The 25,643-nt window shown below is 44.0% G+C and overlaps 3 protein-coding genes and 2 pseudogenes across 3 annotated transcripts; 2 read left to right on the top strand and 3 right to left on the bottom strand.

Annotated features, from left to right (window-relative positions):
- Window positions 1-359: 359 nt before the first annotated feature.
- crb3a (crumbs homolog 3a) lies at window positions 360-5,267 on the top strand. The gene is made up of 4 exons (XM_024138939.2): window positions 360-770; window positions 1,745-1,971; window positions 3,702-3,745; window positions 3,860-5,267. Exons 2-4 carry the CDS (start codon window positions 1,872-1,874, stop codon window positions 4,067-4,069), a joined length of 354 nt encoding a protein of 117 aa, XP_023994707.1. The 5' UTR covers window positions 360-770; window positions 1,745-1,871; the 3' UTR covers window positions 4,070-5,267.
- Window positions 5,268-5,366: 99 nt separating this feature from the next.
- LOC112071487 (zinc-binding protein A33) lies at window positions 5,367-19,960 on the top strand. Its single transcript, XM_024138938.2, has 7 exons — window positions 5,367-5,456; window positions 17,501-17,936; window positions 18,425-18,520; window positions 18,604-18,837; window positions 18,962-18,984; window positions 19,090-19,208; window positions 19,356-19,960. The coding sequence occupies exons 2-7, from the start codon at window positions 17,532-17,534 to the stop codon at window positions 19,925-19,927; spliced, it is 1,449 nt and encodes a 482-aa protein (XP_023994706.1). The 5' UTR covers window positions 5,367-5,456; window positions 17,501-17,531; the 3' UTR covers window positions 19,928-19,960.
- Window positions 6,021-8,774, bottom strand: LOC112071490 (tubulin beta-4A chain-like; annotated as a pseudogene).
- On the bottom strand, window positions 12,012-14,970 carry LOC112071488 (tubulin beta-3 chain-like; annotated as a pseudogene).
- Window positions 19,961-19,964: 4 nt separating the features above from the next.
- On the bottom strand, window positions 19,965-25,281 carry LOC112071486 (RNA polymerase I-specific transcription initiation factor RRN3). Its single transcript, XM_024138937.1, has 17 exons — window positions 24,831-25,281; window positions 24,650-24,706; window positions 24,462-24,551; window positions 24,234-24,363; window positions 24,090-24,149; window positions 23,517-23,580; window positions 23,319-23,388; window positions 23,132-23,230; window positions 22,929-23,024; window positions 22,689-22,818; window positions 22,435-22,565; window positions 22,198-22,328; window positions 21,852-22,036; window positions 21,556-21,664; window positions 21,201-21,353; window positions 20,970-21,048; window positions 19,965-20,858 (listed from the first exon to the last, which is right to left on the bottom strand). Exons 1-17 carry the CDS (start codon window positions 24,924-24,926, stop codon window positions 20,706-20,708), a joined length of 1,833 nt encoding a protein of 610 aa, XP_023994705.1. The 5' UTR covers window positions 24,927-25,281; the 3' UTR covers window positions 19,965-20,705.
- Between the last annotated feature and the right edge of the window lie 362 nt (window positions 25,282-25,643).

Genomic DNA, 25,643 nt, shown 5'->3' with positions numbered 1-25,643 from the left:
WWWAWTKSYYYYCMMYWRRRGKYCYWAAAMYKSMAAMMAAWTYYYMMCMWKSMYYYMMMWKRAAMMWKKKKYYCYTWAAWWWMMRGRTTTAAAAAAATGCRGCCYWAARTTTCTCAAAATGTTCAGTGTTTACTCATTGGGCCTGAACATATTCCACAGCCTTTTATMTTTMTTTTGCAGATGGAAAAAAAGGTAGATGAACACTTTCAAGGCTTCAGACACACATCAATAGAACAGTGTAGAACTTGAGAAAGGGTCCCATAGAACTCTAATAGTAAAGSATCCATAATGAGTKARAGAGCATGAGMAATGGGAGGAAGTAGGCTCCATTGAGCAGGTGGATTTTTGTCCACTAGTCTGGTGCCTCATCATACAAAGGGTATCTGTCTCCTGTGCCACAGGTTGATACTGGGCTCAGGTACTGTAACACGAGACTGAAGTGAACCATGTGACCATAGGGGCGACGTGAAGAGGGAATTAAAAAACAGTTTTACATAGTTAAACCTATACAGGTAGTCTACGGTGATATATATCAAAATAAACCCATTCAGACAGTAAAACGGCTGTGCGATCGGGTTTAGTTTGCAGATTATTTTTCAGACATTKTTGGGAGAGGTTTAATCATAAACACGTCCTGACATATGATCCAGTTTCGGTTCACCCACTCACTCGTTTAGGTGAGGCGGCGGAAGCGAGACGTTGTTTTTTCCGCAAGGATTTGGATTGATCCCGGTTGCCTAAAACGGATATCAACATTATTCGGTGAAAAGGTGTGTATAATGTTCTGTACAGGTCTGTCTATAATAAAATCCTATACTTCTTGTATTGTTAGAACGACTAATTTGTTGTGGAGCAGTAGTGCAGTTTCTCTTTACATAAAATGGCTTGGAACTATTGGAAATTAATTATGGGGCACTATAAATCCTATAATTTACAATACTTTTATAAGGCTTTACTTTTATTTCGATAGGATGCTACTTTTACAACATTTATTAAGAATATGATTTATGAATTGTMATTTGTTATCTCAATGCCCTCCCTCCCCACCTCCCTGAACAGGTGCAATTGTTCACATATACCACTAGTTTTACTAAGTCAGCCCACCTTAAACGTTTCATTTGGCATATAGGCCTACATGTCTCAAACAAATGATCCTGAATGTGCCTTGAAGGGACTTGCCTTGAAGTGCCTTGAAGGGACTCACTCACATTTTGGGGGGGGGGTGGTCATGTTTCGACATGGTGCTGAATTAATCACAATTGTAATTTTGCCTCTATGGTCAAATTTTAGTCATTTAGCAGATGCTCTTATCCAGAGCGACTTCCAGGAGCCATTAGGGTTAAGTGCCTTGCTTAAGGGGACATCGACAGATTTTTAATCTAGTCGGCTCAGGGATTCTAACCAGCGACCTTTCAGTTACTGGCCCAACACTCTTAACCGCTAGACTACCTAAAGCCCTATCAATTTCCGCTTGGACAGTTTCTGACAGTCTGAAATGTTTATAATAACTTGATTCATTATGTTATATTGTATTGTCATGGTATGGGATAATTGTTTCTCCTGATACTTACAATGATTCTATGCAGAATGAAGTATAGAAAGCTGTTATGATTTCATCTTCTCTTACATTTTGTCACTTTATGAACCAGACTCAATAACATTGGGGTWTCAAWAGAGACTCRGGCTCAGTGTAGCTCCTTATGAACTGTTCTTTTTTTCTTTAACACCCCCTTCATCTCTCTAGAGCGGCCCTGGAGACTGACGCCGGTGTGCTTGTGCTGCTGAGCACTACTCCTGATGAAATGACCCCGACCTGATGTCCAGGYGTCCCCTTGCTGATGGTCTACCCTCTTTAGAACCCATTGGTTTGAATGGAGATGACACTGCTCCCAGAYATCGCGGTCTGGCCTGGTCTCCTGGCTGGGAGTGTCCTACTCCTGGTCTTGGGGAGTAATCCTTCCAGGGTTGTGGGTGAGTCATGTCACTGCCTCTACAACCCCCCCCCATCCTTCTTGTGAAATAACCCCATCACCACCACACTGGATTGTCTCTGACCACAGACAAACAATCTACTGTACGACTGCTTGGAACGATATGCACAAAAGCACAAAAGCAGGTTGCACACAATTCTAGGCATTACTTCTAGGCAAACTAAAGCATGCAGTAACATGCCAACAGGTTRTACAAATATTTCGTAATGCGTGAGAGATTTGGGTAGGAMCCATTGGWATGAAAARCTCTGGTACACCCACTTTTCTTAATGCGGACATGTGATTTCTCTGATAGACGTATGGTAATACATAATGCTCGTATTTGWAATGCTTTATTAYTTGTTATAAAGTACGTATRAGCCCTTATATGTTATATTTTACACTGCTATTCGTCAGTGCACTGAACTGTTAGTCAGGATCATTATCAGATGATAGTAAGACGTTATAAGGGGGTTGTATGTACTTATAGAACGTTTTCACAATGCATTATAGCTGTATATTACCCAGCAAGAAACAATAGATGAAGCAGCCCTTATTGGTTGTTCTGAGTGCTCTTCTGCTTTTCTGGWAATGGGACAACACTGAACAATGGCTGCACTCMAATGCAGACACCTCCAAGCTGTAATGTCAACTGTAGTTAGTTTGCTACAATAARCGTATCAGGCTGTCACTGCTACAGGAGGTTTTTCGGTGTCTCATTTTGAGCAAAAGTTGTGCCCCTCCCCCAAACAACCTACCCTTGTTTTTTGTTATCAAGGTGTACTTTTGCCCCTGGGGGAGTTTACTRTTTTACTATTTGCATTWGCCAATCATTAACTTAGTTTGACATCCCTAAATGGGCGTTGAAGTTTTCTAAGCAAGACATCTACTGTGAATTAATAGTCAATAATCACTTTGACACCRCACTGACATGGTAACCAAAATATAATAGTGCTTTTCCRGATACTTCAACTAGTAAAACTGTTCAGGGGCTGAGCTTCACTGACCACRGGCAAAGGCCGCATTCCAAGTCCTCTCCTCCCCCTCTCCYACATTCAAGTAGTTACTGTGCGGGATGTCACAGAGTAATCACATGGCTTGTCATGGAGAAAGTGCCTGAAAAAAAGCACTGGACTTGAGGAACTCAGTAATCCCATCGCATTGCAATAGGCTATTATGTTGTCAATCTATCAATCTAAAAATGACATCAACTTCCACCTTTCTGTTTTGTTTCCCCCTCCCCCTAGGCTGTAAATAAATTACTCTTAACTGTATTTAAGTAACTTCATGTGTTAAAACGTTTGCTTATTTGTTTATTATGATCCCCATTAGCTTTTGCAGAAGCTGCAGCTACTCTTCCTGGGGTCCACAAAAAAACACAAAACATGAAAAGTAACAAAACACTGATACAGTCACAAATTGAAAATACAACGATATACAAACAATACAACTAAAAAGAATACAAACAATACTCATATACATGCTTTTACATTTGCATGTTGTTCTGGTATGTGGTCATGTGTGGACATGTAGGTTGTTGCCTCAGAGCACCACACGTGTCATTTCTATCACCTGCACTTGGTATACAGTGTGTCATTTTAAAATRACCTGTTTTTMCACATTGTTCAAWCCTATTGTGTTATGCTACATTGATCAAAGAGAGGGTSTATTTGTATTCTTGTAGCAAACTATTACRATGACCTGAGTGGTAATCTTTAATGTTTTCTACAGGGGACAACACAACTAATAGTCTACCCTCTAACACAACTGCCCCAGTGAGTAAACTGCTGCTATCTTTATCTYTGTTKTTGTTAGAGGAACTTAAACCAGAAGTATCCAGAGCTTTATTTGTGAGAATGACTACTACCCCTGTGTTGTTCTGCATCTAGGGACCCAACATTGCAGCTATTGTGGCCCCGACTGTTATACTGGGGCTGCTGGCCATAGCATCTGCTGTGCTAGTGTGGCTTTTCTGCGTGGTGAGGAAGAAGAGGCAGACGGAGGGGAYGTACCGGCCCAGTGCTGAGGAGCAGACGGGGGCCAGCAGTGTTGAGACACCAGACGCACTCAAACTGCCCAAGGAGGAGAGACTCATCTGAGCCTCTCAGATGTCTCTCAACACCTGTCCTGTACATCCAAGCAACAGCAAAATCCTGACGACTGTAGAAGCTCCACCTAAAGAGCTGATGATTACCTAGATATTAGAGGGTCATGACACAACGTTGACAGATACAGGATGGGWCGAGAGGTACACAGCACCTAGCCCTGGAAGAGGAGGGCCCAGGCACTGTACTGTACGTACTGCAAGCACATGGACTAGTGCTAGTACAGAACCCGGACACAGACGTAGGGATAGCTACTACAAATACCACAGCCTGTAACTAGAACAACTAGAACTGAGGTCCATGAGGCTCTGACTGCTTTCTCTATGATGTGTTATTTAATAGCACTGGCATATYTGAATGGGATAGACATGTACACAATCATTCAAATGGTCATACTGGAAGAGGAAACAAACCATCACCTGCACTAGATGGAAGAAGACCAGTATTCAGTCCCTGCTCATACTCGTCTTTGGTAAATACATTTCAGTCTGAGTATTTCAGTCCTCTGTCTAGGCAATTTTGGTACTCTCAACAGCTACTAAAAGACTGGATACAGTCTATCTGCTATAATTGTAAGCAGACTGCTGTTACCTGTGCTACCTTGATACATGCAAAAAATGATATTGTAATGTAATGTAAATGTTTGTATAATTTTTTTTATAGATTACTTAAATGTATAGCGTGCAATAATATTTGTTTAACCACTATTGATTGTCAGAAAAGCATTTCATTGTCTAGATTTTTACACTGATTACTTACCTCAATACATGTCTCACTACTGAATCAGTCCTGTATCAGTCCTGTATCCAGCTTTACAGATAWTGACACTGTAAGCTAATATTATCTAGAAAACATTTCTCCCAGTGGGATATTCGCTGTTTGCGGATACTGTGTGCAGAACAAATAATTATGTCATTATTAATCATATTTAAGCACAAAATGAATGATTGTTTACATTTGAATAATTSTATTGTAGTATTTCAGAATTGTTACATTAATTTAACATKGGCTGAAATGTRATACTACATTAGATCATATATTCTATGTGTGTTCTTACCAGTACGCTGTTTGTAWKTTGMAAAGCCTATGATGGGATTCAATTCTCATCATGTAGAGTTGTTACACAATGTCATGACATATTTATCTATTGTAGCCTACATGTTAAATAAATACTAATAGTCATTTTTAGAATTGGCCACCTCAGTAGATTTTCTTTGCATAATCAGTGCTGGACTTTGATCAGATGATGTCAAGACTTGCTTCTGTCTCTCTCTCTCTTGTGAAAACACAACCAGACTTCTATRAGGAATTAACGAGAGGGGAAAAGCAGAAGACAGAGCATCGTATCAGCTGACATCATGTATCARACATCCCTAAAATGGTGAGTGTGAAGTGTATGAGAAATAACGCACTTGCTCAGCATGCAGACCTTACTAGTCAGCTTTCGGTGAAGCTGTGATTGACAAAATAGCTTCAGTCAGAATTATTAGCCAGCGGCAACTGACTGCAGGAGCTGGGAAGTGATGACTGCTGAAAACAATGCGGCCAAGTCTTTCTGTCTTTAACAGTCACTATACGTCAGTCTCATTTTGCCTGTTATTACATTCTAGGAATGCATTCCAATGCAGAGTTTAGTGCTACTAACTCATTGGCATGAACCTATAGTGGGCAGTGCAGTTTGTCTTCAGCCTATAGTTAATGCTCCCTCACAAACCCAGTTTCCAACTGTGGTTGGCCTTTTCTGGTTTGTAAATCTGCTTTTACCTTTGACATTTTGGGCTCATGGCTTCAAATTGATATAACTTACAGTATGTGAACATACTGTAATTGTACATGCTGACTTTAACCCAGTGTGTCATTTAAATGTCATGTGGTACAGTAATCAAGTCTATATAAGACCATATTAATTATTTATAACACCTATCAAATAAAAACAATAAAAACATAGAGTAAGTACCAATTTAATTTGAACTTTAAAATCACTTGCTTTTAATTCCGCAAAGCAATGATGAGATGAATGTAGGAAAATGGAAACAATTCAGTGGATTTCCAACATACAACAACAAAATAATGTCAAAAGTTTACTACTATCTGGTAAGATCACTGTCTAATGTGGAAAAACATTMAATTMATTTAGGAACATCTGCCTTCTTSAGAGAAAGCAGATGGTAAGGATGAAGGGATGGAGTTGGGGACAGGACGGAGGGGAGTGATAGACTGTTTGGCAGTTGAGTGACTGRATGGTTTAGGCGGCTTCCTCTTCTCCCTCCTCTTCAAACTCGCCCTCCTCAGCGGTGGCATCTTGGTACTGCTGGTACTCAGACACCAGGTCATTCATGTTGCTCTCAGCCTCAGTGAACTCCATCTCATCCATACCCTCTCCGGTGTACCAGTGAAGGAAGGCCTTACGACGGAACATGGCAGTGAACTGCTCAGAGATGCGCTTGAACAGCTCCTGGATGGCTGTGCTGTTGCCGATGAAGGTGGCAGACATCTTGAGGCCGCGGGGTGGGATGTCGCAGACAGCTGTCTTCACGTTGTTGGGGATCCACTCCACAAAGTAGCTGCTGGGTTCTTGTTCTGGACGTTGAGCATCTGCCCGTCCACCTCCTTCATGGACATGCGGCCACGGAAGATGGCGGCCACGGTGAGGTAACGGCCGTGACGAGGTCCAGGCCGCCATCATGTTCTTGGAGTCGGAACATCTGCTGGGTGAGCTCAGGCACGGACAGGGCGCGTACGCTGGCTCCCCCTGCTGGTGAGGGGGCGAAGCCGGGCATGAAGAAGTGCAGGCGGGGAAGGGCACCATGTTGACAGCCAGTTGCGAGGTCGGCGTTGAGCTGGCCAGGAAAACGAAGGCAGTGGTCACTCCACTTCATGGTGGCTGACACCAGGTGTTGAGGTCTCCATAGGTGGGTGTGGTGAGCTTGAGAGTGCGGAAGCAGATGTCGTAGAGGGCTTCGTTGTCGATGCAGAAGGTCTCATCTGTTTCTCCACCAGCTGATTGCACAGAGAGGGTGGCGTTGTAGGGCTCCACCACTGTGTCGGACACTTTGGGAGAGGGCACCACGCTGAAGGTGTTCATGATGCGGTCAGGACTCCTCGCGGATCTGCTGATGAGCAGGGTGCGCCATGCCAGAGCCAGTACCCCCACCCAGGGAGTGGGTGAGCTGGAAGCCCTGGAGGCAGTCACAGCTCTCTGCCTCCTTCCTCACTACATCCATGACAGAGTCTACCAGCTCTGCTCCCTCTGTGTAGTGGCCCTTGGCCCAGTTGTTTCCAGCTCCACTCTGGCCTGCAGACAAGAGTGTCATAAACCACTACTTCACTGACGGACAAGATGACATTAGAGTCTACCATCAAATCTCATATTTCAACTGACTTACCAAACCAAACCACTCACCGAAGACAAAGTTGTCTGGCCTGAAGATCTGTCCGAAAGGGCCAGACCTGACAGAGTCCATGGTGCCCGGCTCCAGATCCACCAGGATACACTGGGCAATTTCCCACCTTGAAAAGAAAATAAAATATGGCGTCACTGACACCAATTATTACTGTGCATATTTGCACTGAAAATTTGTTGATATAGGGTACCTTCTGAATGCCAGATTGTTTTCATGTAATACAAGTCCTTAATCAATTGTGCATGTTTCTGTTTGTTCAATAATTGGGAGACATTAGTGGTTCATGTATGCAAGGCTATATAATGTGCATACTGTACCTGAGGCCTCATTGTAGTACACATTGATCCTGTCTAGCTGCAGGTCGCTGTCTCCATGGTAGGTGCCAGTTGGGTCGATGCCATGCTCATCACTGATCACCTCCCAGAACTGAGACAGTGAGAGAGAGGAGTTGAGATGCACGTCAATAGCAATACACAGAAGCATCCATTTAAAATGCAAGTTAGAATATACAATATAAATAAATAGATATAATGCAATGTCTTTTCTGTTGCATGGACATTTACCTTTTTGTGAGAAACACAAATAGCATGACTTGCATTAAATATTCCCTTTACATAATTATGTAAGCCTCTAAATTATTTAAATGAAGCATTACAATTCCATTTCGATCTAAATATTAATCAGGTTGAATATGTTGTGTCATAAAAGAGAGGAGAGGAAGATATTCTCGTACCGTTATCTCTCCCTTCCACCGCAGGTCCATTTAGGGACCCCAAATAACCATTGGGAATGAGTCAGCAGCAACAATAACAAATCTGCCCATTTCATATGCAACAGCGATTCAAACTGATATTAATCGGATATAGCTATTGTTTAGCCTATTTCTCTTATACACATATTTATTTTGTGCACGGAATGACCATGCATTTTTCATGCATGTTATATTATAGCCAATCGATAATGCACACAGTCCTGCACCAGCTTTCTCTACAAGTCTTATGGGTGGATTATCAGCGGTATTTCTTCATTTTGCTACGCAGAGGTAAAAAAAAGAGGCTTATCTAGCTTGCCTGCAATCATTCACATGAAGCAATCTATTTTCTTGGTAAAATACAAAGGAGTCAACAATGATACCTTGGCTCCGATCTGGTTACCGCACTGGCCGGCTTGCAGATGCACTATTTCTCGCATTATGGATGGATGGACGGGCGTTGGCAGTGAGGAGACCGCAGTCGAGATTTGGCCCGGAGGACGCTTCTTCTCTTCTTCCTCAGCTGACTGCTTGATGGGCCCGCCTCTCCTTCAACTACTGGGCCGAATCGGTGGGCGTCATCCCCATGGTAACCAAAGACCGGAGGAGAGGAGGGATCCTAAGCTCGTGGAGAGAGCGGATAGGATGCTGTTATTTGGAAGTCTTCATTCAATGAGTCGTTTCCAGATGATGCGCAGTCACCCGACCCTACTCACTGAGTGGTGTAGTGATGCGCAGTCACCCGACCCTACTGACTGGTGTTAGTTAGTGCATGACCCGCAGTCCCCGACCCTACTGACTGAGTGGTGTAGTGATGGCAGCTCCCGACCCTACTACTGAGTGGTGTGAGTGATGCGCAGTCACCCGACCCTACTGACTGAGTGTTGTAGTGATGGTGCAGTCACCCGACCCGCAGTCACCCGACCCTACTGACTGAGTGGTGTAGTGATGCGCAGTCACCCGACCCTACTGACTGAGTGGTGTAGTGATAGCTGCAGGCATCCTACAGTAAAAWAGACTCTCGTAAGTGAGCTGAAGGTATCATTGTCATCAACCCACTAATGATGTACACAAGAGATTTTCCCCAGTAACACAGTGGTCACAATCACGAGTGGTGAAGCACAAGATACAAACCACACACTGTGGACTRATGATATATTGGCACCAACCAAAAAAATACATATTTAAAATACCATACTGTAGATTGAGGCGGATGGTAGTAGGCTATTATTAAATCAATATTCTGAAACCGACTGTGGTCAAGAGAAACACCCTGCCAGTGTGATCAAACAGGTAGTCCCTCCTGTGAAGCCCCCTCCCATTATGTAAATCCAACAATTTACACAGGCTTCACAGGAAGAAACCTGGTTTGGCATTGATGTTGTGCACACTGTAAAGGTGTTGCTGTAACATTCACAGTAATTTACAGGCAGCTAGGGGTAAGTAAGTTAATGTATTTCATATTGTAGTAGAACTACTGCAATTTAAATACAGTGTCAAAATAAGTACTGTGTAATGACACATGGTACAATACCATAGAATTTAGGGTATTATACTGTAAAAAAGTAAATGCTACTGTAATCATAATTAATGAATGACATTCATTGAGGGGAGATTGGGTTTGTATTTCACAGTATTTTACTGTAATTACATGGGATTGGTGCAAGCAGGTTGGCTGCTAGGTAATACCTTTCTTTTGTATCGTCTGAGATCCCCAAAGATTGGAAAGATTCTGCGGTCATCCCCCTCTTCAAAGGGGGAGACACTCTTGACCCAAACTGTTACAGACCTATATCTATCCTACCCTGCCTTTCTAAGGTCTTCGAAGCCAAGTTAACAAACAGATCCCCGAACATTTTGAATCCCACCGTACCTTCTCTGCTATGCAATCTGGTTTCAGAGCTGGTCATGGGTGCACCTCAGGCACGCTCAAGGTCCTAAACGATATCATAACCGCCATCGACAAAAGACAATACTGTGCAGCCGTATTCATCGACCTGGCCAAGGCTTTCGACTCTGTCAATTACAGCATTTTTATCGGCAGACTCAACAACCTTGGTTTCTCAAATGACTGCCTCGCCTGGTTCACCAACTACTTCTCAGACAGAGTTCAGTGTGTCAAATCAGAGGGCCTGTTGTCCGGACCTCTGGCAGTCTCTATGGGGGTGCCACAGGGTTCAATTCTCGGGCCGGCTCTTTTTTGTGTATACATCAATGATGTCGCTCTTGCGGTTGGTGATTCTCTGATCCACCTCTACGCAGACGACACCAGTCTGTATACTTATGGCCCTTCTTTGGACACTGTGTTAACTAACCTCCAGACGAGCTTCAATGCAATTACAACTCTCCTTCCGTGGCCTCCAACTGCTCTTAAATGCAAGTAAAACTAAATGCATGCTCTTTAACCGATCGCTGCCCGCACCTGCCCGCCCGCCTAGCATCACTACTCTGGACGGTTATGACTTAGAATATGTGGACAACTACAAATACCTAGGTGTCTGGTTAGACTGTAAACTCTCCTTCCAGACTCATATTAAGCATCTCCAATCCAAAATTAAACCTAGAATCGGCTTTCTATTTCGCAACAAAGCATCCTTCACTCATGCTGCCAAACATACCCTCGTAAAACTGACTATCCTACCGACCCTTGACTTTGGAGATGTCATTTACAAAATAGCCTCCAACACTCTACTCAGCAAATTGGAGATGCAGTCTATCAGTGCCATCCGTTTCATCACCAAAGCCCCATATACCACCCTCCACTGCGACCTGTATGCTCTTGTTGGCTGGCTCCCTTCATATTCGTCGTCAAACCCACTGGCTCCAGGTCATCCAAGTCTTTGCTAGGTAAAGCCCCACCTTATATCAGCTCACTGGTCACCATAGCAGCACCCACCCGTAGCACACGCTCCAGCAGGTATATTTAACTGGTCACCCCCACACATATCTCCCTCACCACCTCATTTGCACACTGTATATAGACTTTTTCTATTGTATTGTATTATTGACTGTACGTTTGTTTATTCCGTGTGTAACTCTGTGTTGTTGTTTGTGTCGCACTGCTGTGATTTATCTTGGCCAGGTTGCAGTTGTAAATGAGAACTTGTTCTCAACTGGCCTACCTAGTTAAATAAAAGGTGAAATAAAAAATACATTACAGCATATCAATGAATATTTGGTGTTTTGTATCACTTGCACTTCTAGAGGCCTTAACAAAGGCTTCCAACCCGGCAGCGACTACAGGGCAAAACAGGCCAAAGGGACATGGCAAAATGCTTAAACATTTAAGACTTGCTACCACTCTTATCTATCCCCTATATATTTTTAATTGATGGAGCACTGTAACCACATAGGAGTTAGATTGGTACAGCATTCTCACTAACAGGTGAAAAAAATGGTCTCTTACAAGGTACGCCTCAAAATATATTAATGAGCCATAAACAAAAAGTTTTTGGCGATCCAAAAATACAGTACGGTACTGTATTCTGTGGAAAGGAAATACAGCACCATTCGAAATACAGCAGTTCTTTGCCCGCACACAACATTTCCCCAATGCACCATAATTTACCTACCATGATCCAAAGTGTGTAAAGTATTCTATCTGCATTCCTATGGGATATCTGACCTGCTGGTTGTACGTCAGTGCCACTTACTGATGTACAACCAGCAGGTCAAATGATGGACTGATAGTGTTTTTACAGAAAGATTTTCTCTCTCTCTGTTTACAAATGTTTATCTCAGGTATTGAAAGGGTTATTTAAGTAAAGCAACACACCTAGCATTGGAACACATTGTTAATTTATTCACATAATTCAATTTAGACATCTAGTAATTGAGTTACAGCTTGCTGCTTTCATAAGAAACCTCATGTTAGAATATCCTGACTTCTAGGATGAGCACTGAAAACCTTACAGGACACTAATTAGACTGAAGGGAACCGCTGAAGGGATGCTTGAGCACATTCATTTAATTATCACAAATCTGAGTTTCCTTTTCTTTAACATTAACTTAAATCAATCAAGTTGTGCTTTGGGCACAGGACGGAGGGGAGTGATAGACTGTTTGGCAGTTGAGTGACTGAATGGTTTAGGCGGCTTCCTCTTCTCCCTCCTCTTCAAACTCGCCCTCCTCAGCGGTGGCATCTTGGTACTGCTGGTACTCAGACACCAGGTCATTCATGTTGCTCTCAGCCTCAGTGAACTCCATCTCATCCATACCCTCTCCGGTGTACCAGTGAAGGAAGGCCTTACGACGGAACATGGCAGTGAACTGCTCAGAGACGCGCGATTTGACCAAGCTCCTGGATGCTGTGCTGTTGCCGATGAAGGTGGCAGACATCTTGAGGGCGCGGGGGTGGGATGTCCGAGACAGCTGTCTTCCGTTGTTGGGATCATTCCACAAAGTAGCTGCTGTTCTTGTTCTGGACGTTGAGCATCTGCTCGTCCACCTCCTTCAGGACTGCGGCCACGGAAGATGGCGGCCACGGTGACGGCCAGTACGGCCGTGACGAGGGCGCAGGCCGCTCATCGTTCTTGAGGGAGTCGAACAATCTGCTGGGTGAGCTCAGGCTCACGGGACACAGGGCGCGGTATGCTGGCTCCCCTGCTGGTGAGGGGGGCGAGCAGCATTGGCGAATGAAGTGCAGGCGGGGGAAGGGCACCATGTTGACAGCCAGTTTGCGGAGGTCGGCGTTGAGCTGGCCAGGGAACGAAGGGCGGTGGTCACTCCACTGATGTGGTGGCTGACACAGGTGGTTGAGGTCTCCATCAGGTGGGTGTGTGGTGAGCTTGAGAGTGCGGAAGCAGATGTCGTAGAGGGCTTGCTTGTCGATGCAGAAGGTGTCTCATCTGTGTTCTCCACACAGCTGATGCACAGAGAGGGTGGCGTTGTAGGGCTCCACACTGTGTCGGACACTTTGGGAGAGGGCACCACGCTGAAGGTGTCATGCAGATGCGGTCAGGTACTCCTCGCGGATCTTGCTGATGAGGCAGGGTGCCATGCCGAGCCAGTCCACCCACCACGGAGTGGGTGAGCTCTGGAAGCCCTGGAGGCGTCACAGCTCTCTGCCTCCTTCCTCACTACATCCATGACAGAGTCTACCAGCTCTGCTCCCTCTGTTGTAGTGGCCCTTGGGCCAGTTGTTTAGCTCCACTCTGGCCTGCAGACAGAAGTGTTATCACCCATTATTTCCTGGACAAGATTTTAGAAGTTGCCTACCACCAAATCTCATATCTGCACTGAACACACAACCACTCACCAAAGACAAAGTTGTCTGGCCTGAAGATCTGCCGAAGGGGCCAGACTGACAGAGTCCATGGTGCCCGGCTCCAGATCCACAAGGATGGCACGGGGGACATACTTCCCACCTGAAAAATCAATATAAAATCAAATCAATTTTTATTTGTCACATACACATGGTTAGCAGATGTTAAACGAGTGTAGCGAAATGCTCGTGCTTCTAGTTCCGACCATGCGGTATATCTACAAGTAATCTAACAATTTCACAACTCCTTATCACACAAGTGTAAAGGAATGAATAAGAATATGTACATAAAATAAGAATAGGGAAATGTTGGGCATACTGGGATACTGAAACTATTGTTGCTATACATGTTTTATGTATGTACTATTTGTTGTATAAGTGTAATCAGTTAATTTTTCCTAATTAAACAGCAGTTTTTATTGCGCATGTTTCAAATAATTGGAGACATTATGTGGTTCATGTATGCAATGCTATATAATGTGCATCCTACGTACCTGAGGCCCTCATTGTAGTACAACATTTGATCCTGTCTAGGCTGCAGGTAGCTGTTCCAAGGTCGGTGGCCAGTTCGGTCATGTCATGCTCATCTGATACCTCCCAGAACTGAGACAATGAAAGAAAGAAGAGGAGAATGAGAGGAAGCGAACGAGGGAGGGTATACAGGGGGAGAGATGCAGTCAATAGCAATACACAGAAACATCCATATAAAACGACTTAAATATAAATAGAAATAATTAAGTGCATGTGTGTATTTTCTGTTGCATGGACATTTTACCTTTTTTCAAGAGCAAACACAATAGCATGATGACTTGGCATTAAATATTCCCTTTACATAATTATGTTATCGTAAATGCTTTCAAATTAAGATTTAAAATGCCATTTAGACCGAATATTAATCAGGTTGAACATGTAATGTCATAAGAGGGAGGTGGTATTCTATAGTAGGCTACATATCTTTCCCTTCAAGCCATATTCACAAGACCCAAATAACCATTGGGATGAATCAGCGGAAACAATTTTTTTTTATAAAAAATTTTCAAGGACATGTCATTCGTTACACATCGATTAATGTAGTTTATCTTGTGCAGGAATGATCATGCATTTTTCGTCCATGGTAGCCTATAGGCTATTTTAGCCTATCGAGGATGCAGTCTTATGGGTGATTACAAGCGGCCATTCTTAATTTAGCTACGCTCACTTACGCCAGACAAGATACGAGGGTTTAATCTAGATCGCAATGCAAATCCCCAAAGATGAGCAATCTATTTATTTGATATCAAACAAGAGAAGAGTAATCTACTTGGGCTCCAATCTGGTTTCCGCACTGTCCGGCTTGCAGATGCACTATTTCGCGCATTTTGGATGGAAGGAAGGGCGTTAGCTGTGAGGATTCGACGGTGGAACGAGAAGGTACTGAGCTTGGAGGACTCTCTTTGTCTTCTTACCCAGCTGACTGTCTCATGGACCCGCCTCTCCTGCTACTACTGGGCCGAATCGGTGGTGCAACCTGACGTCATCCCCATGGTAACGAAAGACTGGAGGAAAAAGGGGGATACATCATCCTAGGCTCGTGGAGAGAGCGGATAGGATGCTGTGATTTGGATCTCGCCATTTTATTTATTTTATTTTATTTAACCTTTATTTAACTAGGCAAGTCAGTTGAGAACAAATTATTATTTACAATGACGGTCTACCAAAAGGCAAAGGCCTCCTGCGAGGACGGGGCCTGGGATTAAAAAAATAAAAAAATAATAGTAATAATAATAAATAATAATAATAAGTACAATATAAATACAGGGCAAAACACACATCACAACAAGAGAGACAACACAACACTACATAAAGTGAGACCTAAGACAACAACATAGCAAGGCAGCAACTCATGACAAAACAGCATGGTAGCAACACAACATAACAACAACATGGTACAAACATTATCGGGCACAGTCAACAGCACAAAAGTCAAGAAGGTAGAGACAACAATACATCACACAAAGCAGCCACAACTGTCAGTAAGAGTGTCCATGATTGAGTCTTTGAATGAAGAGATTGTTCCAGAGATGAATGAGTGTTCCAGAGATGCGTAGTTACACGACTATAGTCMCTGAGTGGTGTAGTGATAGCTGCATGCATCCTACAATAAAATCTCTTGTGAGTAGCCTGAAATTATCATTGTCATCAAGCCACTAATGAATGTTCATAGATTTTCCACAATAATATAAAGTGGTCACAATCCCATGTAGTGATACACAAGCTACAAACCACACTGATGTTGAGAGTTTCAATTTCCTTGGTGTCCACATCACCAATGAACTATCATGGTCCAAACATACCAAGACAGTCGTGAAGAGGGCACGACAAAACCTTTTCCCCCTCAGGAGACTGAAAAGATTTGGCATGGGTCCCCAGATCCTCAAAAGGTTCTACAGCTGCACCATCAAGAGCATCCTGACTGGTTGCATCACCGCCTGGTATGTCAACTGCTCGGCATCTGACCGTAAGGCGCTACAGAGGGTAGTGTGAACGGCCCAGTACCTCACTGGGGCCAAACTTCCTGTCATCCAGGACCTATATAATAGGCGGTGTCAGAGGAAAGCCCATAAAATTGTCAGAGACTCCAGTCAATCAAGTCATAGACTGTTTTCTCTGATACCGCACAGCAAGCGGTCCCGGAGTGCCAAGTGTAGGACCAAAAGGCTCCACAACAGCTTCTACCCCCAAGCCATAAGACTGCTGAACAATTAATAAAATCGCCACCGGACAATTTACATTGACCCCCCCTTCCCTTTTTTACACTGCTGCTACTCGCTGTTTATTATCTATGCATAGTCACTTGTGTTACTTTTTATTATTACTTTTTATTTTAGTCTACTTGGTAAATATGTTCTTAACTCTTCTTGAACTGCACTGTTGGTTAAGGGCTTGTAAGTAAGCATTTCACAGTAAGGTCTACACTTGTTTTATTCAGCGCATGTGACAAATCAAGTTTGATTTGATATTGACACCAAGCAACAATAACAAATATTTAAAATACCACACTGGAGGTGGAGGCAGATGGTTGATKTGTTTTTAACCAATATCCTGAAACCTTGAGTTTTCAAGGGAAACACAGGCTAGCCCCTCCAAACCCCTTTCTCCCCCTGTGAACCCCTCTKCATCCCCTTGGTAAATGCAATGAAACTGCACAGGCTTTTGGGGAAGAAACTTGGTTTGCCATTGAGGTTGTGGAAGGGGAAGATTAGGCCTACGGAATACCTTTTGAAGCTTTGCTCTATATGAGCATTCATTGGTGTCAAAAGCACTGGCATATAATTATTGCTTTAGATTACACAGTTATCCCCATTGTAAGTTTTATTTGCAAATTATTARTATAGTGCAAGGTACAAACAGGTATAACAGTTGTATACAATGTGTAATGATGTGTATGGYATTTACGTTAGGCCTACATTGTACCTGCCTTTGTTATAACCATGTAAATAYATATGTTTTAGGAACACAATGTAATGTGAGRCCAATTTTATTTATGATGATTTTACCAATAATTTTGGTTGATCATATTTTCWTYCTGCTTCATGAGATATATCTTGACAGTCATCTWTCACTTTTCAGTCTWTYAAAGGCKTTTAAMGTTATTGATTGTGTATCTCTATCCACAACCTTTAACAATGTTGCTATTCAAAACATGTAACAGRTTCTAGGCTAAACCAGTTTGCAGCTATTCCACATGTGACCAATAGGGCTCGACTTCCTGTTTCACGTTGCTGTCTGTCACGCAGTACTGTGTGTCTCTGGAGTCACACACAAACACAACTCAACAGACAGGAAACAGCCTGCACTTTTAAGGTCTGGCATTACAACAAGAACAATGGAAGAATAGGCACTTTGAGTATCTGTTTTGAAAATCAAAAGGGAGGTGATTTCTGAAAGACAAAGTAAATAATCTCCACGTTTATATGCTTGACATGGGAATGTAGTATTGTTTAAGCCAGAGGATATCTTCTTCACAGACTCCCGGTACCTGATCAGGTGAAGACATACATGTCATCCAGTGTSTGTCTCCCAGAGGAGGATCTCTCCTGTCCTGTGTGCTGTGASATCTTCAGGGACCCTGTCCTCCTACCATGTAGCCACAGCTTTTGTAAGACCTGCCTACAATGCTACTGGAACACCTCARCCCTCAGACAGTGCCCTGTCTGCAGGAGAAGAGCTTCCAAGCGCACCCCTCCCTCCAACCTGGCWCTGAAGAACCTCTGTGAAGCTTTGCAACAGGGCAGGATTCAGAGCTCAGCGGAGGGGAACAGTGTRCTTTGTAGTCTACATGGAGAGAGACTCAGATTCTTCTGTCTGGTGGACAAGCAGCCTGTCTGTGTAGTGTGCCAAGMCTCGAAAATACACAAGAACCATGACTGCGTACCCACAGAGAAGGCAGCACAGGATTGCAAGGTGAGAGACTGAATAATAATTGAAATGACTCTAGTATGTATATGCATGAAATAAYTTGGCAATGTCTKTTTTCATAGTTAACGTTGCCATTTTCTCATGTAAGGAGCCTGTGGCCCCTGGCAGTAGAATGCTGTTAATCAGGTCTATCCTGACAGTATATGCGAGTGTACAGTATTAGCAGAGAAATATAGCAGAGAAATTCCAAAGTGTGTTAAAGTATTATATCTGCATTCCTATGGGATAAAATCTGCTCTGCTGGTTGTACGTCAGTGAGTGGGTTGATGAACATACAGTGTGTTTGCAGAGTAAAACATCTTTAAACATAGTAAATTATCTCAGGTATTGAAAGGGTTATTTTAGTCAAGCGACACACCTGGCATTGAACCTATTGTTAATTTATTTCACATAATTGAATCTAGACATTTAATCGAGTTACAGCTTGCTGCTTTCATAAAAAAMCTCATGTTAGAATACCCTCTGACTTCTAGGATGAGCTCAACGTAGCACTGAAAACCTTACAGGATACTCTGGACTCCCTCATTAGACTGAAGGGAACCTCTGAAGAGATGCTCGAGCCCATTAAGGTAATCTCCACAGATGTCATCTCAGTTTCCTTTTCATTAAAATGAACTCAAATCCATCAAGTTGTGCTCTAACTGCCCCTCAGAATCAGGCCCTGGAGACAGAGAGGCAGATAAAGGATCTGTTTGTGGAACTCCACCAGTTCCTGTATGATGAAGAGGCAGCGAGGCTAGCTGCTCTGAAGGAGGAGGAAGAGGAGAAGATAGGGCTGATGAAGAGTACGGTGACAAAGGCTGCAGCAGGGATGATATACCTCAAAGAGACTATAACAGTCATAACACAGGAGATGACAGATGCTGAAGACATGACATTGCTCCAGGTTTGTACTGGCACAATTTACACATTACACACAAATTAAATAAAGCCAGAATAATCATTTTTGAGGAGAGGATGGGATAAAAAAATGTATTCAGCCACAATATTACACTTTCTTTGTTTTTCAGAATTTTAAAGCCACTATAGAGAGGTATGTTGAAATCCCCCACCTCTCTCTGTCTAACATTGTATTTGTTCCTCCCTCTCTCTGCTTTGGAATACTGAACAGGACAATTGTATTATTTTGTCATTTCAGAGCCCAGTGCACAGGGCAGGGTCCAGAGACAATTTCAGGGGCGCTGATTGATGTGGCCAAGCACCTCTGTAATCTCAAGTACAGAGTCTGGAAGAAAGTGCTTCTGCATGTTGAATACAGTAAGTCAATTTCAATGGTTAACAGAGATGAGATAAGGAGGTTAACTCCCACAGCATTTTAACCTGGCGGAGAGAAGCTAAAACAGTGGTGACCCAAACCCTTTTCCTGTCTCTAACCCAGTCTCTGGCCTATTTCCTCCTCTTCAGCTCCTGTGACCTTGGACCCAAACACAGCCCACCCCTGCCTCTTCCTGTCACATGACCTCACGTCCCTTCAGTACACCAGCCAGCCTCACCATCTCCCTGACAACCCTGAGCGCTTCCACATGAGTGCAGAGGTCCTGGGCATGACCGGGCTTAGCTCAGGAAGCCACTGCTGGGTAGTGGATACAGGATGTAACAACGACTGGATTCTGGGCGTGGCCTGTACGTCTGTCACCAGGAATGCGGAGGTCCAGGCCCGGCCGGAGAACGGGTTTTGGACCATGTGTCTGCGAGACAGGGAGTACAGAGCGATGACCTCACCACCAACAGCCATGACAGTCACAGAGAAACTCAAGAGGGTCAGAGTGCAGCTGGACTGGGACAAGGGCCAAGTGTCTTTCTTTGACCCTGCTGATGACGATACACCCCTTTACTCTTTCTCACACAAGTTCACAGAGAAAGTGTTTCCGTATTTTTATACGCAAAGCAAACACCCTCTGAGAATCCTACCTGAGAGGACGTGTGTTACAGTGCAACAGAGTGGGGCAGGACATCCTTGTACAGTACCCGACTGATAATTTTTTACAATAAATGAATTTCTGTCAACTCACAAATAGTTTGACTTTTATTTACAGAGTAGTGTACGTCAACTATGTAATTGATACTCCATACATACAAGCACAAGTTTACAGAAATGTTTCCTTTTTCATCTACTGCATGTGACCTTCCTTAATAGTATCTGTTCTGGTTAAGAAGAATTTCAATAAGGGAACATGTTTACAATCTGTAAAATTATATAAATCATAAAAATGTGTTCAGACCTTGACACAAATTGTAGATCAGAGACAACCAAAATCAATGAACCATTGAAAGTGTCAGATAAGATTGTGTTCTCGGTGAAGGTAACTGTATTTACAAAAAAATTACGATTTTCCCATCCTAGATAAAACAAATACATTTTCTCTCCATAATTGAGTTAAATTAACTTTTTCACTATTAACCAGGTATAACATGTTAACTGCTATAACATAGAACCATTATTATAAAATGAATAGCTCTAGCCACACATTGTACACTTTGTGTTCATAATCTTTTGCGTCCTGGAGTAGGTTCTTGATGGGGTGGTGATTGTAGATGGTTCCGACTGTAACTTCTCTTCAGTGATGATAGGGAAGGATGGACCCGTCCATTTTAAACAGCAGGGGGTCAAAATCAGAACGGTCTATGGTAAGATCATTTAATATTCCATTTGAAAATGTTAAAGCTGGGTGTCTCTGTATGAAGGCGCTCAGGGTTGTGGAATAGTCCATTTTTCAGGGGGTTGTGTATGAGTCCATGTTAAATACAGGGGTGTCAGAAGGGTCTCTGTAGGAAGGAGATGGGCGGTGAGCCCACACTGCTGGGGCTGTGGAGGTGTGACTCATACGAGCCAGGGGTCATACCCATCACCCCCTTTGTCTCCGGCGTCTCCCCTCGCAGGAAGTCATCCTCATCTGCATCCGAGCACTGAGACAGAGAGAAAACAGCCAATCAAAACCACAAAAACAACCAATAGGGAGACACACAGCATCCAATCATGTGTGTGCCTGAGAGAATACAAGACTGTCTGTGTTTTACCTGTCTGACTCTCTTGGTGGTAATGGTGTCTGCTGGCTCCTCCCACACCTGGTAGAGGGGCTCGATGAGTTTACTTGACCTGGAGAGAAGAAAAACATGATCAGAAATGGAAAATTAACTCTCTTCTTAGAGTTCAGGTTGTACTATTGCCATTTCCAACCAATTTGGTTCCAACCAACTCCTGTTTTGTGCCTACTGATAAGTGGTCCCTGAGAAGGGTTCATGGGTTACCTCTTGAGCACGTAGGGGTCGAAGGGGAAGAAACTGTCCAGGGGGTTGGTGTTGGTGGACACACAGTCGCCCCCCACGGAGCTGCGGACCACGGGGAGAACATGGCGGTTGTTCCTCTCGATGATGGTGTAGCAGAACACCAACTGGTACTTTCTGTGGATGGATGGATACACGTCTGGGTCAAACAACCACTTCACATTTTTAGAAGCAGACAGAAACTAACACAGTGCCCAATTTGTAAGTCGCTCTGGATAAGAGCGTCTGCTAAATGACTTAAATGTAAATGTAATGCTGTAGCAGAGTGTAATTGATGTGTGACTGGCTAAAAGGGTGGTTGGTTGGTGTACCACTGTACCTGGTGACGGCAGCAAACATGTTGGTGACGGCAGGCAGGCAGACCTTCAGAGGGTTGAGCTGACACATCACTATCCTCTCTAGGTTCAGACCCTGCAGGTACGCCAGCCCTGGGAGGAAAACAGACATACAGTTATATAATACTGGAAACTGGTAGAGAGCCCCCCCCCCCACACAGACACACAGATTGCCAGCCCAGTGAGATAAAGAGATATATATACACACAAACCAACTGATATTTTTTTTAAAATTGTATCTGTGTAAGTATGTATTTTACACGCATGTGTAATCCCCTACCTTTCTTCATGTCRCCCTCCAGGATGCTCCTGTGTCTGAAGATGAGTGTGTAGAAGACAGCCTGGCAGGCRTTGTAGAAGGGCCCGTGTAGCGTGATGTCACAGTAGGCCCGGGAGCCGGAGTCCTGGCTGTCTATGTATAGGTGGAGCCAGGGGACCAGCAGGTCCAGACACGCACACACCGTACTGCAGGACGGAGAACAGTCAGAGAATCTTAGTAAGGGAGTTAGGAGGGACCAGAGAGTATGCTGCGTAGAACCAACCACACCCCAACATGCTCTAAGGAGCCCTTTCTGAAGCGCAAAAGTACACTTTGAATATTTAGGAGGAGAGAGGGTGTGACTCACGCGACGGGCAGGAAGTTGGCACGGGCCAGGAAGCTACCCATGTAGCCAGCGGCAGATTGGCGCAGTACTGCCGGGTGAGACGGGCTCTGCAGTAACCTCCACAGGTGTTCCAGAAACGCCTCTGCCAGAGCCTGAGTGGTCAAACACACAGCCAATCAATCGAGTTACCCACTCAACCGTTCTATAAAATGCTACTACTATAAAGCCGCACGGATGCACACTGTTGCGAGTACTGACCAGTCTGAAGCTGCAGAGGTAGAAGAGGGCGTATTGGACGTGACAGGAGGCGTGTGTAGGTAGGATAAGTTTATCAAACACACACACCAGGTCCTTGTATAGATCCTTAGTCCGCTCCACATCCAGACAACCTGCCAGAGAGAGAGTAGAGGGGGAGAGAGATGGAGGGGTGGAAGATGAGAGAGAAAGGGAGCAGAGTAAGCACTTTCTTGTCATATGTCTAGTGAGTGTGTGTGTGAAGACCCTGTGCTCACCGTTGACGTGGCACATGTCCTTGATGAAGGCCAGCAGCACAACCATGAGAGTGTCCAGTCTCTCAGCGACAGGGTGGACCATCACATTGGTCCCTGCTGGACTGGACTTCACTGAACACWCATCCTCATCCTGTGTGATAGAGAGAGATGAGGGAAACGTCACACCACATTAGTCGCGAAATGGAGAACTATCACACCAGTGACTGTTGTATGTAAAACATAGCAGATCTAGTCAGTCACCATGTCAAAGAGGCCCTCCTCTTCCTSCTCTCCTTTCATCTCCTGYTGCACAGCGTTCTCCTCCACCTCCTCTATCTCTCCCCGAGGAGCACTCACCTGGAACACAACACAGTTAGCACACAAAAAACACCTATTTCTCAGTSAAGAACTGGAAAGCCAAAACACACACACAGGAGCAACTGTGGCTTAACAAACACACTTACGTCCAGTTTGAGCATCCTACTGATGATGAGTTCCAGGACGTCTCGTCGTAGAGAGGGGATGTACACCGCCACCCGCAGGAGGTTATGGACATAACACTCCTGGGCAGAGAGAAAGACAACCATACTGTACAACAATCTGACAATTAAAAAAACAAACATGAGGCTACCCACCGTAGCCACTGCTTACCAGGGTTCTGGAAGATTTCTGCACAAAGGGAAAGTTTTCAATCAGAATGGGCACCAGGAAACGGCTGGTGCTGAAATGAGAAGGACGAAAAAAACATTTTGTTACCAGTTTGCATTGTGGGTCAACAATTCCCAAGGTCAGACCTGGATCTGAAAATGACCCAGCAACATGTTGTAGGATTGTCTTATGGCTACTTACGATGGGACATATCTGCCAATCAGCTGCAGGGCCTGATGACACTGGTCAAAACTTCTTGGAAGGTCTTCAAATCAAGAAAGAAGAGAAAGGGTTAAAACTGTGCACAAATGAAAAAACGATTTGCCGTTTTGAACTAACATCCAACGTTGAACAAGTTGGATCTGTGAACTGGGTGTCATTATACCCTTTATATTGTAATGGAACATTGATTCTGTAACGTTTGAAGTAAAAACTAATTGTAACATTGAAGTAAAACAGATTTATGAAGAGGTCTGTCAGCCTGACAAATCAGGAACCATAAGGGGTGGGACTCCTGCAGTGAAGGTCACCAGTGCTAGAGTCTCCATGCATTATCTTATCTACACCTCACCTCCCTTATCATCCTCACTCTTCAAGGACTTTAGAAGTGTGCCTAGTTTCCCTAAAAGGACGAGTGGAGCAGCCTTTTACCAACCGCATTCTCAGGTCACTATGAATTTACTGCAGTGTGTATTTCAATGAAACATTTCAGGGACCGTCCGTTGAACAATCTTGGTTTTCCATTGCAAACCATAATGAAACAGTAACACCTACTTTCATCATCATCATCCGAGTCAGAGATGTCCACTCCTCCCTCACAGATCTTCACTCTCTCTGGAAAGGAAGGCAAAAACAATACGTCTTCAAAGTAGCCATATTGAGTTATCAGAATGTCCACGCAAACAGACAGGAACTCACTGGGTATGAAGTTGGAGACCACCATCTTGAGGCAGGCCCGGAGGTAGACCGTCTGAGCAGATACCAGGTTACTGAGGAAGGCCAGATACTCCTCCACTACGGCAGGGCTTCGACCCAGCCACGGCAGCCTCTGGTACACAGAGACACAAGGGGTAGATACAGCATTAGAAAACTGTTCCTGGCCTGGGCAGTACTGTCCATCTCTTGATTCAAGTGTTCCATCCTCACCAGAGCCACATAGATCAGCTGCTCATGGTCTTTGCTGAGTTGTGTCACACAATTCCGGAACTCCTGCAGCCAGTTGATGATTTGGGCATCCTGTCAAAAAAAGGAAGACATTCTATTATCATTAAGACCTCTGGAAACGTCCTTGTTACACTGTACATGTAGCATAACTGCTAGTCGTGCTCATTTACCTTGATATCTGGATCTGCCAGCTGATGTTTCAACAACTCATAGTCACTGGTGTCTCCCTTGAAAAACAACCAACCAGCAGCAAATACTGTCATATGTATACCAGGTTATAACTRCATTCCARATGAATCACAYAAGTGTCTAAGGCATCCATGTTTGGTGTCACTGGATTGGAAATCTCACCTGTTTGAATTTCGCTAACGTGGCAACAACATTGCCYCCAAACCGCACCGTCTTCAAGGGGGGAGTGTTCATGAAATCTCTCCCCTCAATCTCCATGCTTTACACACAAGCGCGGGGGAGGGAATGATGGCAACAATAGCGCGCGAGTCAATTGATTGAGATAGAGTGGTAAGCAAGTATTGTGAACCATAAAGCATGACAACACAATACAGGTAGAACAGCTTGCTATAAATGTGCTAGCTACCATTAGTTTGATGGTAATGCATTTACAAACACGTATTTGAAAGGGTTCAGTTTTACCAATGAAATTAAATAGTGTTCAGATAGCTACAATTCTATTTGCTACGCAAAATGCTGTTTCGATCGTGATACAATGAAACGTGCCTTCTCCATGCCGCTTATTTCACAACAGGAAGAGAAAATGGTGACCATTTTATTTACGGAAATGAATGGTAGATTCTTCTTCCTGTACTAGCGCCGTGGTCTTCTATGGTGCATTACTGCTATCTACCGTGGCGGAGCATAGGCATATTTGATAGAACAGTTCCATCAGAACATGTCACCTTTGCCATCGCTGCCTATCTGGATTGAGCGTTATCAATCCGACTCTAATACTGCACTCTAAATTTATGGGGAGGGATTATAACATTGGGCACTGCATGTGGGCTCCCGAGTGGCGCAGCTGTCTAAGGCGTCACTACAGTCTCTGGTTCGAATCCAGGCTGAATCACATCCGGCCGTGATTGGGAGTGCCATCGGCGCACAATTGGCCCAGCGTAGTCTCGGGTAGGCCGTCATTGTAAATAAGAATTT

Source organism: Salvelinus sp. IW2-2015, unplaced genomic scaffold, assembly GCF_002910315.2.
Source record: "Salvelinus sp. IW2-2015 unplaced genomic scaffold, ASM291031v2 Un_scaffold1623, whole genome shotgun sequence".
Classification (NCBI taxonomy): Eukaryota; Metazoa; Chordata; class Actinopteri; order Salmoniformes; family Salmonidae; genus Salvelinus; species Salvelinus sp. IW2-2015.
The sequence above is the reverse complement of the archived record's forward strand: the minus strand, read 5'-3'. Positions and strand labels throughout refer to the sequence as shown.